Genomic DNA, 17,401 nt, shown 5'->3' with positions numbered 1-17,401 from the left:
GTGTTTTTAACAGTCTACTTCCTCTATATTGCAAATAATATTCACAGCGATATTTTTAGAACTAGGAGAATAAAATTAAGACAACCCAGTACACGAAAACAAATTAACCACATGGTTCAGTGGACACTGAGGCAGGAAAAGCAATCATAAAACAAAGTACAATAGTTTAATGCGTCTGTTTAATTCATCTTAAATAAAACCCTACCCTAGGTCTCCGGAATCTATACAGATAACCAGATATTTTCAAAAAGTATGTTCTAAGTCAGGGGTCGGCAACCTATGGCATGTGTGCCAAACACAGCACGCGAGCCAATTTTTAATGGCACGCTGCTATCTGCCGGACCTGGGCAGACAGCAGTGTGCCACTAAAAATCCTGCCCAGCCCACTCTTTTCCACCCCCCACCACCACTCTCTCCTTGCAGGGCAGGCAAGTTTAATATAAGAAAAGGTAAGACCGTTCAGCTTGTTTTAACTTGTGGCTGATGTCCAGTGCAGATAAAAGACAAAACAGCCAGATCTCAGAGGTAAATGAGGCCTGAAATTTCACTGGTGGACCTTGTACCTATAGGATTCATAGATTCCAAGGCTGGAAGGGACCACTGTGATCATCTAATCCAGGGGTTGGCAACCTATTGCACGCATGCCAAACATGGCACGCAAGCCAATTTTTAATGGCACGCTGCTGTCTGCCGGACCCAGCAGCATGCCACTAAAAATCCCGCCCGGCCCGGCCTGCTCTTTTCCACTCCCGGCCCACTTCTCTCTCTTTGCAAGGCAGGCAAGCTTCCCCCTCCCCCGGCCTCTTCCCCCAGAGTGCTGGGTTCCTGTCCCTCCTTCTCTCCCTCCCTGGGGCCGATCAGCTGATGGCTCTTGCTACAGAGAGGGAGAGGTAAAAGCTGGGGAGAGGTAAAATCGGAGCCACAGCGCGCTCTCTGCTCCGGGGACCTTGGGGAAGGGGGTGAAATCAGGGCATATCCCCTCAGGCCCCCTGTCGTGAGCCGCTCAGGGCAAGGGGCTGGGAGCACCCCCACGACCCCAGCCTACACCCCCAGCCCTGACCCCTGAACCCCCCCAACCCCAGCCCTGACTCCTGCACCCTCCTCACACACCTGCAGCCCCCTGCCCTGACTCCTGCACCCCACACACATCCCCAGCCCCCCCACACCCCATGCCCTGATTCTTGCACCCCCCACATCCCCACTCCCACTCTGAGCACCAAACGGGAGCTCCTGCACACACACCCCATATTCCCACCTGCACTCCTCGCACCAAATGGGAGCTGCCCAGGTAAGCGCTCCACTCCCAAATCTCCTGCCCCAACTATGAGCCCCCTCCCTCATTCTAGCTCCTGGCCAGACCCTGCACCCCAACCCCCAGCCCGCTCCTTCACCCCCAGCCCTGTTCTCAGCACACTCCCACCCTCATCTCAGTGCAGAGAGAGGAAGAGAATGGCTAGAACAGGGAGAAGTTAGGTACCTACTCTATGTGGACAAGGCCGGGGCTTCAGACCGGCAGCAGGCTGAGTGAGGCCGGCAACCAGGACCCTGGCTGGCAGGAGCCGGCGGACAGAACCCAGACTGGCAGCGGGCTGAGCCGCTCAGCCCGCTGCCAGTCTGGAGTCCTGGCCACTGGCCCCGCTCAGCCCACTGCTGGTCTGTGGTTCTGGCTGCCTGCCCTTTGCCAGCTTGGGTCCTGGCCACAGGCCCCGCTGCCAGCCTATGTGAATTGAACCCCAGGCTGGCAACGGGCTGAGCGGGCTGGCGGCATAAGATCAGCATTTTAATTTAATTTTAATGAAGCTTCTTAAACATTTTGAAAACCTTGTTTACACACGACAATAGTTTAGTCATATAATGTATAGACTTATAGAGAGAGGCCTTCTAAAAAACATTACAATGTATTATTGGCACGCGAAACCTTAAATTAAAGTGAATAAATGAAGACTCAGCCCACCACTTCTAAAAGGTTGCAGACCCCTGCTCTAAGTTCATAGCAGTATACTGCATGTCAAATCTGTAGTGGCACAGTCAGTTATAGATTAATAGGTATGCAGATTTGAAAAGACAAAACAAACTAATGTGCTGCAGCAGAAGGTATATTTTTCTAATTCTCCTACCTGCATTTCTATGTCATCCTTGGGTCTGCAAGAGTTAAGCAGAAGTCAAAAAAGACAGACACAAGGCTTAGTGTCAATAGGATCGCAGATGTTAATCAATCTCTCAGGCTTAAGCAGTTTTTCCAAAGCTATGCTTGTTCGCTATAACCTCCAGGTTTGTATTTCAAAGGTCATGTCATAGTCAAATGATCTTTTCCTTAATCACAGACTCTCGGCTGTGACAGGGAGGAGTCATTTCTGTGCTATTGTTAAAGTTTTACAAATACACCACCACATTGTATAGATTAGCTTTTCTTAAGGTGGACTGATTTCTGGGCATCCATTTCACTTGATTACTTTGTTTATGTCCCTGGTTAACTACAGCTAAGTCAAATGTAGCCAATAAACTTAACTGAAATGAAATATTTGAGGTTTTTTAAACTCATTTTTAAAATACAGATATAGAGTGGATTTTTTTCTTTTAAAAATCAACTGTACTTGGTGTTCTGGGAGCATATCCAATGATCTTTTGTTTTGCTGCTGAAGTATGTGCATTCTGGGATTTTTCTCACTGCATATTGTGGGATGCCTAGCAGAAGGCAGGTGGAAGCCAGTGGAATTCTGGGACTTGGGATCAAATTCCAAAACTCCTATGATTCCACTCTTTCTGTCCCATGATTCCTCTCTTTCAGGACAGGTCATTTTCAAATTGCTGTCAGCCAGCTGTACCCAATAATTACTCCTTGGGAAATTCTGCGCCACTGCGCATGTGCATAATTCATGAGCCGTGCATATTTTTTAAATTTTTCACAGAAAAAAGCTTCTGCTGAAAAGTTGCTGCAGAACCAGAGGGCACTGTAGTGATAGAACACAGCAGCTGCCCTCAGCCAGCTAGGGAAGAGAAAAGAGCCAAAGAGCATTCTTTGCATTGCCTGTCAGGCCAGGTCAGGAGAGAGGGACTATAGGGAGACAGACAGCGTAGGGCTGCTGGGGGATCAGACAGGGGCTCATAAGGGCTAGTGGGGGAGTACAGATTGGGGCAGGGCTGAATGGGAGGTGCAGGGCCACGGCGGGGGGGAGGGAGGCACAGAGCAGGGCCACAGAGGGACAGGGGAGTGGCTGTGTGGGGGCACAGAGACACATGGGGATAGGGAGGGGTGCAGGGCCACATAGAGACAGAGGGTGGTTGAGTGGGGGCACAGAGACACATGGGCACAGGGGGAGTGGGTGCAGGGCCACATGGGGCTGGGGAGAGTGGGTGTCTGAGTGGAGGGACACATGTCCCTGAATAGGAGAGGCTGACTGAATAGGAGAGCCTGACTGAATAGGAGAGGCTAGGGGTCAGCCAGGGTCTGCATGGAGGAAGCTTTCTAACAGTCCTTCCCCCCACCCCCACCAAAAAACCTGTTCCATACTTTTCCCATCCATACCCAACAACCCTCCAAGTTCATACCCAGGCTCCTTCCCAGCAATTATTTCCCTCTCCCTCAGCTTCTCCGTTACCCCAACTCCCCCAAGCCTCCACACTGCTTCTGGGAAGTGTGTGAAATATGGTTCTTTATTGTAGTTTAAATGAATTATTACTCAGAGCTCTGTATTAATATTCCTAGTAAGGAAGCTATTTGTCAAAAAAAAAAATTCTGAATCTTTTTTTGTTGTCTGTATTGCTACAGTCATACTTGCTGACAGGTATTTTGAAATAAATGATGCAAATAATTGAAATTGGTATGATTATATTGTGTTATTTTGACAAATAAAATATGCAGAATTTTGCAGAATTGGAAAATATTGTGCACAGAATTTTTTATTTTTTGTTGCAGAATTTTTTATTTTTTGGCACAGAATTCCCACAGGAATAAATAATGCTTTGCGCCACATTGCTGGCAATTGTGAAGACACGGAGGCTGTTTGTGCTTTATGTGAGCTCTCAGAGCCAAGTGACTCTGGTTTTGGACTTTGTCTGCTGCACCACCGAGTGGATGAAGTTGCTGCAGCAGCGGCTTCTTCAGCAGCAGACAGAGGAAGATGAGGATGACACCAGGCAACTATTACTACATGAACTCTTCCTGAAGCAGCTTCACATAGTGTAGCGCCATTGCTGGGCTCAGAAGCCAGGATCAACTGGTGGGAAAGAATCACCCTGCAGACCTGGGATGACCAAATTTCACGATGGCGAAGGCAATCTTTTTTGAGATCTGTGCTGTGCAAGCCTCAGAGTTGCAGTGACAAAGTACCAACAGACAGTGGCCTGTACCCATTGAGAAGCAGGTCACCATTGCCCTCTGGACGCTGGCCAACCCCGAATATTACTAGGCTGTAGCCAATCGGGCATAGAGAGACTGACATTTGGGGCCATTGTCTTGCATGTATGTTGCACTGGGTTGTAAAGCTGGGTAATGCTCAGGAGGTTATTGGTGGCTTTGTGTTCATGGGGTTCCCAAACTGTATTGGAGCAATTAATGAGATCCAGGTGCCTATTGTTTGCCCCCACACTAGGGCTTGGAGCTTATAAACAAGAAGGGGTATTCCTCCCTGGTGCTCCAAGGCCTGGTTGGCCACCATGGCAGGTTCACAAACAAATTCAGGGAAGTCCACAATGCTAGGATCTTTCTGAACTCATATGTATTTACCTTAATTAATAAAGGAGACTTTGTCCCCAGGACCACTATGGACATTAATGGTGTGGAGATTGTGCCAGTGATCCTACGAGACCCAGTTTATCCTCTGCTTCCCTGATTAATGAAGCTGTTCACAGGGCATTTGGACAGAGGGAAGGAACAGTTTAAAGATCGACTGAGTAGTTGCACAATGGCAGTGAAATGTGCATTTGGTCACCTGAAAGGCAGGTAGGGCTGTTTATGGATGAGGTTGGAAGAAGAGCTCACCTAGGATTATAGCTGTATGTTCTATGTTGCACAACATTTGTGAGAGTCACAGAGAAAGCTTTAATGAAGTGTGGGAGGCTGAGATGCAGAGACTTGCTCAGTTTGAGCAGTCAGCAAGGTGTCTACTAGAAAATGGAACCAGCCAGGCCAATACTGTCAGGAATGCCTGTTGCTCTTATTTTGAGTCTGAGGCCTGAAAATGCAAAGCAGAACATCCAGCTGCTATCCCGGGTGGTGGAGGTGGGGGATAGGTTGTGAGCACTGCAGTCTCTTTGCAAAAACCTGTGACATGTAAAGTTCACAGGTTTTCTGTGTACCACACATTGCAGATTTTTTTATGAATTAATTGTAATGGTTATTATTAAGCAACAATTTCTTATATAACAGCTAGTAATAAACCTTTAATAAAAACAAAAATGAAACACAGCTTTAAAGTGAAACAGTGCAGTGGAGGGCAGCACACAACAAAGGGGGGCTCCAAGTCACAGGTGATTATACATCTTGCCATCTGTCTCTTCTTGCTCATCTGTCTTTTGGTGTTGAGTGTCAGGGCTCAAAATTATCAGGGGCATTAGATGACTCAAAAGAGCCGGGCTCCCAAATGCAATTATTCTTGTTGCCCTGAGCGGGGCCTTGGCCTCTGGGAGCATGGCTGTGGGAGCACAGTGGGAAACATATACTGGTGTTCCCAGTAACCTGTATTGTCCAGGAGCTGCAAAACATGGCTAGGTCCTGGTTGAGAGCACTAGATTGTCAGTGTGCCCACAAACATGTGCTTCAGCAGAGCATTCTGATTCTGTACTGCCTCCAGGAGTGGCCTCTGCATCATCTCCCTGTCTTTCTCTAGTGTCTTTTGCCAGGCAATGCTGTTTCTGGCCAATTCAATGTTTTCTCTGGGTAGCATCCTGTCTTTTTTCATCTCCAACTTCAAAAACAACCTCCAGCTCTCTGTAGTTTTCCATTGTTTCTGAGGAGTCTGCAATGAGGTCTGAGAACATTTCATCCTGAGTTCTCTATTTCTTCCCCCCTCAAATTAGTCCACCACACAGCTGTTTGACAAAGGCTCTGTCCTTGACTGTCTGGCCACTACAGGTGCCATGACTGGAGGAGTAGGGGAAAAAACCAAGCAGTTATTGCTTCTATTCCAAAGAGGCTCTGATAGCATTTTTAACATGAATTTCTGATTTCCCCTCCCTGAGATTCTTCCCAGTCTTGGGGGAGACCTCAGAGATGGTAAATTATGTGTGCATGTGGAGGTCTAGATTAGGACTGCCAACCCTCCAGGATTGTTCTGGAGTCTCCAGAAATTAAAGATTAATCATCATGTGATGAAATCTCCAGGAATTCATCTAACCAAAGTTGGCAACCCTAGTCTAGACTGGGATTTTGGGGCGTGCAGTGTATACTGTTTAGTTGTGTTTTGGAGGCAGTGGAGGATTGGGAATTATGTTCCCAGCTTGGATTTTCAGTTTAGGCTGTGCCTTGGAGGAGCTTGTGTGGTGCTGAAGACCTTAGCATGGGGTGGGAGGTCTCTGCGGGCAAGCTGGATACTAAACCTCTATCCATTCCCTTTAGACTGCCCTGACTCTCCAGGATGTTAAGGCACATGACCAGGTGGCAGAGAATGGCCTTTCTCAAAAAGGCAAAGGGCAGTGAGGTATGCTATGAAGTTACTGACCAGGATGGTGCCACCAGAAGTGCTGAAGAATCGAAAGGGAATTGTGAGCTGTGTTGGGGGTGGTGACCGAGCAGCTATACTACAGAATGTCTGGACCCTAAGCAATTTCTCACTCTGAGATTCTGCTTTATCTCCCCTGCAGATGTGCTGAGAAAAATCAATTTGGTTCTGCACTAGTTATCTGAAGCTTTAACTGCTCCCAGTCTTTTTCTGTATAAGCCTGTGAAAAGTGAATAAGAGCTGTATTGCTATACTATCCCTCCGGTAAACTATTTTTCTTGTACAAATCTTTGTTACAGGGCCTAGATACCTATGACATTATGGGGTACAACCCAGACCAGTGAGGGGCTGTGTCACCCCTGCCCTGCACATTTGGGTGCCTCACAATGTTCTGCTGCTGTAACTCCCATGTGGGTCCCTCACAAACAGCATGCTGTTACTGCCTTGAGTGTTTGTGTATAGCTGTAGCCTGTCAGCCATACATCAGTCACTCTCTGGCTTCCACCGGCCTTGGTTTCCACTTGCAGGATGACCCCAACACACTCCCAGTCCTGGTTTTTTTCCCAAAATGTGTGCTCTGCACTGTCCAGTCCTCTCCTAGACAGTCCAGATATATTAGGTCTGTTGCCCCTGTAGAGGGATCAATATACAACAGTTTGTCACCCTACATGGAGTTACCCACACAGTTCACAACAGGGGATTAGTTTTGATTAAATAATAAAACAAGTTTATTTAACTACAAGGAGATAGGTTTTAAGGGAGTACAAGTATAAGGCATTAAAGTCAGAAATGGTTACAGGAGAAACAAAGATAAAATACATCTTAGTATTAAAACTTAAACTAGACTTGCTTCAATTTGAAGTCCCTTACCATATGTTCCCAGAAACATTGCTGACCAAATTCTCAGGCCAGGATCTGCTCCCAACATCCAAAGTCTGTATTGTATGTGTGCAATTGATTATTCCTTCCTCAGTGTAGGACTCACATTTGTCCTCAGTGAATTTCATCCCATTTCTCCAGTTTGTCAAGATAATTTTGAATTCTAAACTGAGGCTTTTAGAATGTAACCTGGATGTATATATGATTAATGGTGACAAAAATTATAACCTAATACTGGAAGAGAAGTGTTCTCTAAATAAGGTGGAATGGTTGGATAGCCTTACTCAGATTGCATCCCTGGTGAGAGTAATTTAGTCCTATACAAAAAAAAACTACATTAAAATAGAATTAAGACTCAGAGTATGTATTAGTAATTTAAGAGTAAAAACATTAGAGAGATTGCAGTTAACCTAAAACCAAGAGATACACAATTTAACTCTGCCCTATATTGATACCGTGCAATAGCCATATGATTATGATTGCGGCATTTTGTGTCTGGGGTCCCAGATTAGGTTGAACTGACTTTTAAAAAGAAAAGGAGTACTTGTGGCACCTTAGAGACTAACCAATTTATTTGAGCATAAGCTTTCGTGAGCTACAGCTCACTTCATCGGATGCATACCGTGGAAACTGCAGAAGACATTATATACACACAGAGACCATGAAACAATACCTCCTCCCACCCCACTGTCCTGCTGGTAATAGCTTATCTAAAGTGATCATCAAGTTGGGCCATTTCCAGCACAAATCTAGGTTTTCTCACCCTCCGCCCCCCCCCCACACAAACTCACTCTCCTGCTGGTAATACCCCATCCAAAGTGACCACTCTCTTCACAATGTGTGTGATAATCAAGGTGGGCCATTTGAAAACCCTGATGCAGATGATAAATTTCTTTAAGAACCCAGTGTTTAATTAAGTTTAACTCTAACTAACTATCAGATTTATATAACAACATTCCAGAATTGTCACTCCGTATGTTACTCTGTTGAGTCAGGGTGAAGCAATGGAAACAGCTACAAGCATGTTCAGAGCTATTTTTATTTAAAATATCACCATGTTTATTTATCACCAAGATTTGCGGTCTGCTACTGTCTAATTTTTAAGTAGTCAGACATTTTTTTTTTTACACTGTATGAAGTACACCTGTACAACAGCATGGGCTTTCACCTTATTTACTTATAAAATCTTGAAAATTCATTCATTCTTTAGCTCAAAGAGAAAGTACTGTAAGTTTGGAGAGGTTACAGAATATTTTCCATATGTAACAAAGATGTGAATCGCAACTTTAAGTGTGAAATGGAACTCAGCCTGAAGTGTAGTGTCACAACCAGGGCCGCCATAATTAAATGTAGCATATTTTCAAAACATTGTTTAAAAAAAAGTTGATAAATTATAAATTTATAAATTATATTCTGAGAGTGGAATTAAAATGTGAAAGTAATAAGTTTTGGGGGGCAGGGAGCGTGTTTCTGTTGTGTGTTAGTAAAACTGAATCCTCATCTCTGCAGCACATAAACCCTATCACACTACAAATAATATAAGACTAATGTAGAATATGACAATATTATTTGTTAGCCTGTTTTTAAAGGTTTTGGGTGATTTTAATGGGACTTGCACTCCTAAGTCACTTAATTGCTTTTGAAAATTCCATCCTTCATCATAAAAGGGACAATTTACTTCAAAAATTTTTGTCTGATTTGTGGGATTAGCTAGGGATTAATGCCAATAGCAGCTATGTTAGAACTGTATATCTATTTTTAAATGGACTTAACATTTTTAATAAGAAAGAAAAGAGAATCAATAACCCACAACCAGACAGGCTGATTATTTGTCAGCAGCCTGACACAGCCCTTTATCTCATTCTCCATTTAATGCTAGGTCTAATACGTAGCAACTATGTTCTTAATTACATAGATAAGCACCTTCTAAGCAGTGAGAGGGTCCAGACTGTTTAAAGAAACCACACCAAACAAGCACACAGAGGGAAAACATCTGAAATAGTGAGAACCACTGTGGGGATATGCAATTATAGAATGAATGTGTGCAAAATTGTATGTCCAGATTTCTCAGACGGGTGCAAATCTCTAAAGGGCACAAGATATCATTTCATTTAAACAAATTCCAGGCTGCAGCAAAGGTGGGTATATATTTTGTGAATAATCAATAATTTCTAGCAAGTGATTAAGTGTATTCTATGTAAATAGTAGAAGAATAATAGATTGCTCAAATGGCACACAGAACAGAATTATATAAAGGATTAACATGTCCTCATTGTTACAAGATTTCTGCAAATCCAATGCTGCAATTCACTTTTTAAATGAACTGTTTGAAACAAGGAACTTTCCTATAATTAATTCTCTCTCTCTTACATCATTTTAAGAATGGAAACTGTATGGAACTGTATGGCTTCAGACCATTGCTGAGAGATTTTGCACACAAAGTAATCATGATGTCTGTTATTAAGGTAGCCTAACCATTTCCATGATCCCCCTGTTTTCAATTGTTTATAACTTTGACAAATGTTAATCTTTCGGGATGAAGTCTTCCATGGTTGCAGACTGCCTCAAGTTGATTTTTTTGGGGAGAAGAGGGAGGATTAATCAAAAACAGTGTAGCCATTTTCAAGAAAGAGGTAAATGAAAAATAGAAAGTTTTGGCTACATTAAAAAATAAAATTCCCACCATCTTTTGAACAGCTCTAGCATCTCAGTGGTTTGAAATAGGAACTTGAAGTTTGAGAAAGGAATAGTTCTGAGGTCAGCCATTCACTGTCCCCATGAAAATCCATCCAGATTTTACCAAGTTATAAACCATGTAAAATCACCACTTTTGCACATGCACAATAGAAATTGTGTCACTTCTGAAAGTTCAAACTCATACTGCGTCGTTCTGAAATAACTATACAGCACTATAATGTCCATACAGGACACAAGCAAAATGGCAGCAGTAACTTCAGCTGCTGTTTTCCCTCCATCAAATCCCTTTGGCCTAGATGTAACTATCTTGAGGTTTATTAAATAACAAACCAGCAAATGAGAAAGAAATAAAACTGATACTAGACGTTGCTAAATAAAGACGTTGCTAAATAAATGTGCTAAATAAAGAACATTAATAACAATTTAATAAACTACGAACCTTCAGCATTCTTTGAATCATTCTAGTAAGAATGGGTAATAGGGAGTGAAAAAACACAAGAGAACCAATTCTGTCATCTAAAAAATTAGGGTTAATTTAAAGTTTTAAATATCATAACAGTTTTGAGCATCATAAAAGTATAGGGTTGGAATTGTTGAATTATTTTACACCCTTTGGAATATAAAATATTCTTAAACCTTGGTAACAAATGTGACTTACCTGAGTCCCTAGCCAGTGCCATGCTCCAACAGAGTTCCATGGTGGCCATGCCATCACCAGCATGGTGCCTACTGGGACATCACTCAAATCAGAAGCAGATTAGCTACATCAGAAAAGTTCTTTTGAGGACCTAGAGGTGAAAAAAACCCAGTAGGTTTAATGCTGGGCTGAAAGGCATTCAGAACATTACAACTATTGGGGGCATTCAGTTGCTGAAATTTTGTAATTTATCTTTGCAAGTCATCTTTAAATCTTCTAAATGTTAGAAAAACAAGACATGGACTTTTAAAAGATTGCATTTATCTGTTCAATGCCGGAGACCCATCTTGCTTCTGTCATCTTTGAATGCTGAAGTATGTTTTGGGGTTATTTTGGAAAGGGGTGTTTTGGCAGAATCACTTTTTGTGATTGATAATGACAAGTCACAAGAGAGACTGAACCTAAGTTAGAAAAGGAGCAGTACTAGTACCATTAATGTCAATACAGTTCCATGCTTGATGCAATGGCAGAAGGGTTGCCCTAACAATACTGAAACTAAGTAATAACAATACTGAAATTAAGTAATTATCATAACATGTCAGGTAGGCCAGTTCTTAAGAAGCTACCCATTGTTTTTTCCACCAGCTTTATTTAAGCAGTGCTTCTGTAGTGGGGGCAACACGACAGCTGCCCAGCCAGTATCTCCTACTATCCTGTTAACAGCCCATTCCCTTTTATATTATATTTGTCTCAGCTAAAACAATGAAAGTAAACTAGTAAATTTTGTTTCTGTTTTAGAGTCAGCTTTTGTTTTTTGCACTCTTGGGTTCTGGTGCACTTACACAAGTGTTTGGGAGAATGTTTATTTGTTTAAAAAAAATCTGTTGCCATTTTAATTTAAACAACATTTATGGAATATTTCTATTGGTCTTAAATTCTGTAAAAACCCATTTTACAAAAAGGAAAATATGGAAAACATTTCACCTGAGACCAGAACTGTAACCATGGTGGGGCAAGCAAGGCAGCCACCCAGTGCGCAAAGCCACAGGGGTGGAAAAACAGGGCCAGAGGCGATGGGGGGGGGCAGAAGGGGGCACATGGACTGAGGTGAGTCAGGGGATGGAAGTGGCGCTCCCTCCCAAAGTCCCACCACGCAGGGCCACTCGCCCCCTAAGGGAGCATGCCAAACAGTTTGAAAACCTCTATGGGGCGGTCACATTTCCCCCATACCCTACTATTAATAGTTATGTGTCATCTCCGAATGGGGCACAAAAATTATGAAAAAACTGGCAGGGGACACAAATAGGCTTGCTTGCCCCAGTGCTAAAATGCTTAGTTACAGCTCTGCCTGAGAGAGTCCCTTTAACTTGTACCAGCTGTTTTTTACGGGTAGGCTTAATCATAAAGTCAAAACTGTTGCGAACAGGGTGTGATGGGAAAGGCCCCCATCCCACTGACACCCAGCCTAACAAGCATCCCTGCACTGAGGCAGTGTCAATTAGGCACACCTGCAGAGCATGCTGCACCTGGAGAAGGGGAGCTTAATAAATTGAAACTGGCCAAAGAGGAGTAGGTGAAGTTTGCCCAATCTACCACAAGGGGCAGAACAACCCAGTCCAGTAATTCACCACTTTCTTTCTATGGCCTGAGGCCCAGATAGCATAGTTTTCCCATGTACTTTTTGAGAAGAACTTTTTCTGTTGGCTGGATGTGTTACAACCAAAAGCAAATAACAATCCGATGTCTTAATAAATCTTTCTTAACCATAATATTTATGAAAACAAAGTACCCAATATTCTGAGACCTAAAGCTTTCTGTAAAATAAATATTTATATAATTAATACTTGTATTTTATTTTCAATATTAATACCTACAACAAATCTAGCAAACAAATTACTATATAATACCATTACATCACACACCGAAATACTGATTAAAACACTTTACCAGTTGTAACAATGCTGTCTTTGGTGGGACACTTCTGAGAGTATCAATTCAGGATAAATTGCTTAGAGCAGGGCAGTCACAACCCAAAGCTAGGTATCACCTAGTGGGGGTTCTCCACTGAGACACACCAAACCAGACGGACAGAGAGGACTTTGGTTTTACCCCACTGGCTAACCATAAGTTACACAAAAAATTCCCTTAGACACTCCAGTTTCCCAGTATCACCACCAGTGCCACTCATTATGGGGACGAATGGTTATGAAAACCAATACCCCACTAAAAGAAAAAAAAAGGTTCTCCCAATCACAAAAGACCACGCCCCAGACCCAGGTCAATATACCAGTCAGATCTGACCCACAAATCACACTGTTGTCAATCCTTCAGAGTCTAAAATCTAAAGGTTTATTCATAAAAAGAAAGAAATATAGATGAGAGTTAAAATTGGCTAACTGGAATCAATTACATGCAGTAATGGCAAAGTTCTTGGTTCAGACTTGTAGCAAGGCTCTGGAGTACATCCACAGCTGGGATGGAACATTCAGTCCTTTGTTCAGAGCTTCAGTTTGTAGCAAGGTTCCTCCCAACGTTAGAAGCAGGACTGAAGACAGGATGGACGGGTTTTCATGGCCTTTTATATTCTCTGCCTGTGGAAGGACATCCCTTGTTCTTACTGTGGAAAATCACAGCAGCAAGATGGAGTCTGAAGTCAAATGGGCAAATCACACGTCCACACATGATTCAGTTTGCAGGCCGACGCCATTGTTTTCATGTTAGTTTGAATGTTCCCAGGAAAGCTCAGATGTGGATTGGCGTGTCCCAAAGTTCATTGTCAGTTAAGTGTTTCTTGATTGGGCACTTACTGAGAATAGTCCTTTCTCACTAAGCTGACCAAATACGTCACTGAGCCTACTTAGAATCAAAACACATAGAGATACAAGTCCATAGCCAATATTCATAACTTCAACTACAAAAATGATACACATATACAGATAGCATAATCAGAACCAGCAAATCAGAACCTTTCCATAGACACCTTACATGACAACCTTTGTACAATATTTGCTGCAAATATATAACAATGATCTATACGGTCACAGTTTAAGTCAATAATGTCACACCAATGCTACTGTTTGGTTAGAATGGGAATATGATTGTCCCCCCAATGGGGCTTTTGCCATTGAATTCAATGGGAGCAGGCCCAAAGAAAGTGATGCTTAGAGTTAAAGTTGCCTACCCCTTTCTATTGTAAGATCCTGTTGTCCTTTGCTTATAACTTGGCCAGACTTTAACCATTTGGACTGAAAATTTCCATGCTGAGTGACTGACTCAGGCTGACTGATTTTTTTAAGTTCCATCAAAAATGGTTCAAGCATTTCCAAGAACAAAATTAGGGGAAAATGCATAGTTTGGCTAATTTTAAATTCTTACAGTGATTTCACTGAAAAGCTGTAGAAGCCCATGTTTCTGAGCAAGGATTTGAAATTTGACTGCATGGAAAATTTGGCAAAGTTGTAAGCCTTTAAAAATCTTAATTTGCATATGCTCAGTAGAGGTTTGTTAGAGCTTGCTACCTAAATTCTCCAAAGATTCCACCCAGAGTTCCAAGGCAGAGTGAGGCTTTCCCTGCAATTGTTTCTTCTGGAAGTTAGGGGTGCTGTAGTGATAGGCACGGGAACTCAGAGAAAGGAGATTGTCTCTCCTGTGCTCTCGCTGAACCCCTTGCTGGCACACAACCAGCATGGAGGAGAAGGACCTGAATATTGAGAGATGAATGTAGGAACTGGGCAGGAGACTGAGACAGGAATTTGGGATGGGGAGGGAGAATGAGGCAGGAACTGGCAGGGGGAGGAGGGCTGGGAACAGCGGCAGGATGGATGGGATAGGAAGAGAAGGGGAGATCGGGCTTTGTGGGACAGAAACAGAAGAGTTTATAACCACAAGAGCACTTCTCCTTTCCTGCAGTTTCCCTATTCAGGGTTGGGAAAAGGCTATAAAACTCTCCAAAACTCATGACTGTACACATAGCTATCATGAAAATTGGTCTCTCTATGGTCCGCTGATATCCAGTACACGTATCTTTTCTTGTGGCTGGCCAAGTCTCTGTTCCACATATCAGGATGGATTGAAATACAGTATTATACTTATAGGGGCAAGGCTGCGGAAGATTGGCAAGGAGCTAAGTGGTGGACTGAGTATGTGACTGGATGTAAGCGGAGGATGCAGGCAGTTTCAATTAACTTCAATTAACTTTCTCAACAGATTCCGACAGACCCTGCCAAAAAGATATTGTAGTATAGCTCAGCATATTTTTGCCTGTAAATAAGTTATTTTATGTAATAAGCATAAATCATACATATAAGAATGTAACCAGCTGTTGACCCCATGTAACCGCGAGATAAACACGGAGAATATAGCGCCGCAGAGGACTCCCCCCGGTGGAGTCCTGCCTGGTCAGCTGTCCCGAATGGCCAGAGTCCCCTGCAGCCCCTCCGCGGTCCTAAGGGCTCCCCGCACAGATTGGAGCGTAAGTTCTTCCTTCCTTCCTTCAATAAAGCAGTTTACTATTCTTAGGCCAGAGTGTCCTCCTTTCGCTGGTATCTCCCCACCCTGGCCCCGGCCCTCGCGGGCACTCGCACAATACTCTATATTTAACTTTACTGGCATCTTTTTAATCACAGACAACTGGGGGTCAACTCCTGCCATTTGCACCAAGCAGCTTTGGTATGATGCCGGGCATCACTCAGTAAGGCACTATTGTCAGCAACCATTGATCCTAGGTATTTAAATTCTTTCACTCTTCTAAGTTCTCTGCCTGTAATATCCTTTATTGTGGGTCTGCTCCCTCAGTTATGAAAGCCTCAGTCCTATCAACATTCACTCTAAGTCCCACCTGCTCAAAACTGTGTTGCCACCATTCAAATTTCGTTTGCAGGGTCTCACAATTTTACACACATATCACTCAATCACCAGTGAGCAGCATATTCCAAGGCGGCTCTCTCAGGATAATCTCATTCGTTACATCCATAACCACCACAAACAAACAAGGCTGTAGCTCCATTCAGGTTTGCCAATGGTAGCCACTCCATCACACATGTCCTGGACAAAATGGACAGAGGCTTCTGGCACACCTCTCTGTCACAAAACTCCACCAAATGACTTCTCTTGGTGTGTGATGGTACACCTTCTCCAAGCCCACAAGACCATACTCCATTGCTGCCTCTTTCCTCTGAGCTTCTCCATGAGGATTCATAGACCAAATATGGCATCAAATGTACTCCTTCCCAGCCTAAATCCATACAGACCCTTCCAAATTTCAATTGTTCCATGCAGACGCTTTTCAATAATCTTCTCCTATGCTTTTACCGTGTTGGATGTCAGCTTAATTGCGTGATAATTAGCACACAGTGTAATATCTTCTTTGTGTTTAAAAATAGTCACCACAAAGCTTTTATGCCATTCATCTGGCGTTTTCTTTCTTAAGAATGTCACTGAAGAGACTTGTAAAATACTTGACACCTTCCTTTCCCAATGACTTCAACAAACCCATTGGTACTTCATCACGCCCAAGTGCTTTCTCCTTTTCCATTTTCCTCAGTCTTTCTAAGCCTCTTCTTCCTGTATGCAATCTATCCTGGCCCAGTTCATTTTACATATTCTTAATTCCTCCTTTGGATTCTCCTCACTCATTCAAATGATCACTCCAGACTTGGCTGAGTCACCATTCATTCGCAATAGTCTATGTTCATTTCTAATATGAGAAAACTCATTTACACCCTGCATCGTTTTTGCTCTTGCCTTAGCAAGTTTGTAGCTGGTCTTTTCTCCCTCCCAGTCAGTTATATAGCTCATCACATGCCACATTTTTAGCTTAGCAGCACTTCTTTTGGCCTCCTTTTTTGCTTCCATGGATGCCATCTTATCACTGCTGAAACTACTGGACTGCAATTTTAATGGTTACCTTTTTCTTCTCAACAGATTCTTTAACTTTCATTTATTTCTTTTTTAAAACACCCATCCAAGCAGGCTGAGGTCTGGTGGATGGCAACAATCAGGTGCAGCCTTCAGATTCGTAGGGAACAAGAATTCCCAGCTCTTGCAACCTCTTTCTGAGCTGTGGGAGGGGAAGAGAAGATCCTTAACTCCTATTGCTCCTTCCAGGAAGGAATTAATAATTATTGTGGCTTCTAAGGGAGAGACATGCAGCCAACACTGGTGCACTGGCCAAGGCTATAAAACCAGCTCTGCAGCTTGAAGAAGTTACCAGCTCACTGAGCTCGTGCTCAATTTCTCATCATGTTAAATAAAGAATAGGCTAATTAGTATGACATTATTTGAGATACAAAACAGACGTACAAACAGATGTACAAAACAAAAGAAAGGGCCAGAGACACTGTCATTATTCCCTCACTCAAAACTACTCTTCCACGGGTGTGTTGCTTTCAGAAACACCCACAAACTCTTCACCTATATCATCATATTTTGCAAATGTATAGTTTGTTGAAAACATTGGCTTAACAACACCACAGACTGAAGTTCTTTCTCTAGCAGTCAGAGAATGGGCAGCAGCTATACAATCTTCCCC

General features: G+C 43.1%; 1 protein-coding gene across 4 annotated transcripts in view; it reads right to left on the bottom strand.

Annotated features, from left to right (window-relative positions):
* The window catches only part of IL15 (interleukin 15), a 93,463-nt gene that overhangs the window by 44,307 nt on the left and 31,755 nt on the right, over nucleotides 1-17,401 (bottom strand). For 2 of the 4 annotated variants that reach the window (XM_084626692.1, XM_084626691.1), the window contains one exon: nucleotides 10,894-11,023. In XM_084626692.1, the coding sequence (XP_084482818.1) occupies nucleotides 10,894-10,956 (63 nt within the window). In that variant the 5' untranslated portion in view covers nucleotides 10,957-11,023. Of the gene's footprint in view, nucleotides 1-2,117; nucleotides 2,281-10,893; nucleotides 11,024-17,401 lie in introns of those variants that run through there. The other 2 variants (XM_084626693.1, XM_084626694.1) reach the window with 1 other exon arrangement.

The sequence above is a fragment of the Lepidochelys olivacea genome, assembly GCF_965140295.1.
Source record: "Lepidochelys olivacea isolate rLepOli2 genome assembly, chromosome: 4".
Taxonomy (NCBI): Eukaryota; Metazoa; Chordata; order Testudines; family Cheloniidae; genus Lepidochelys; species Lepidochelys olivacea.
The sequence above is the reverse complement of the archived record's forward strand: the minus strand, read 5'-3'. Positions and strand labels throughout refer to the sequence as shown.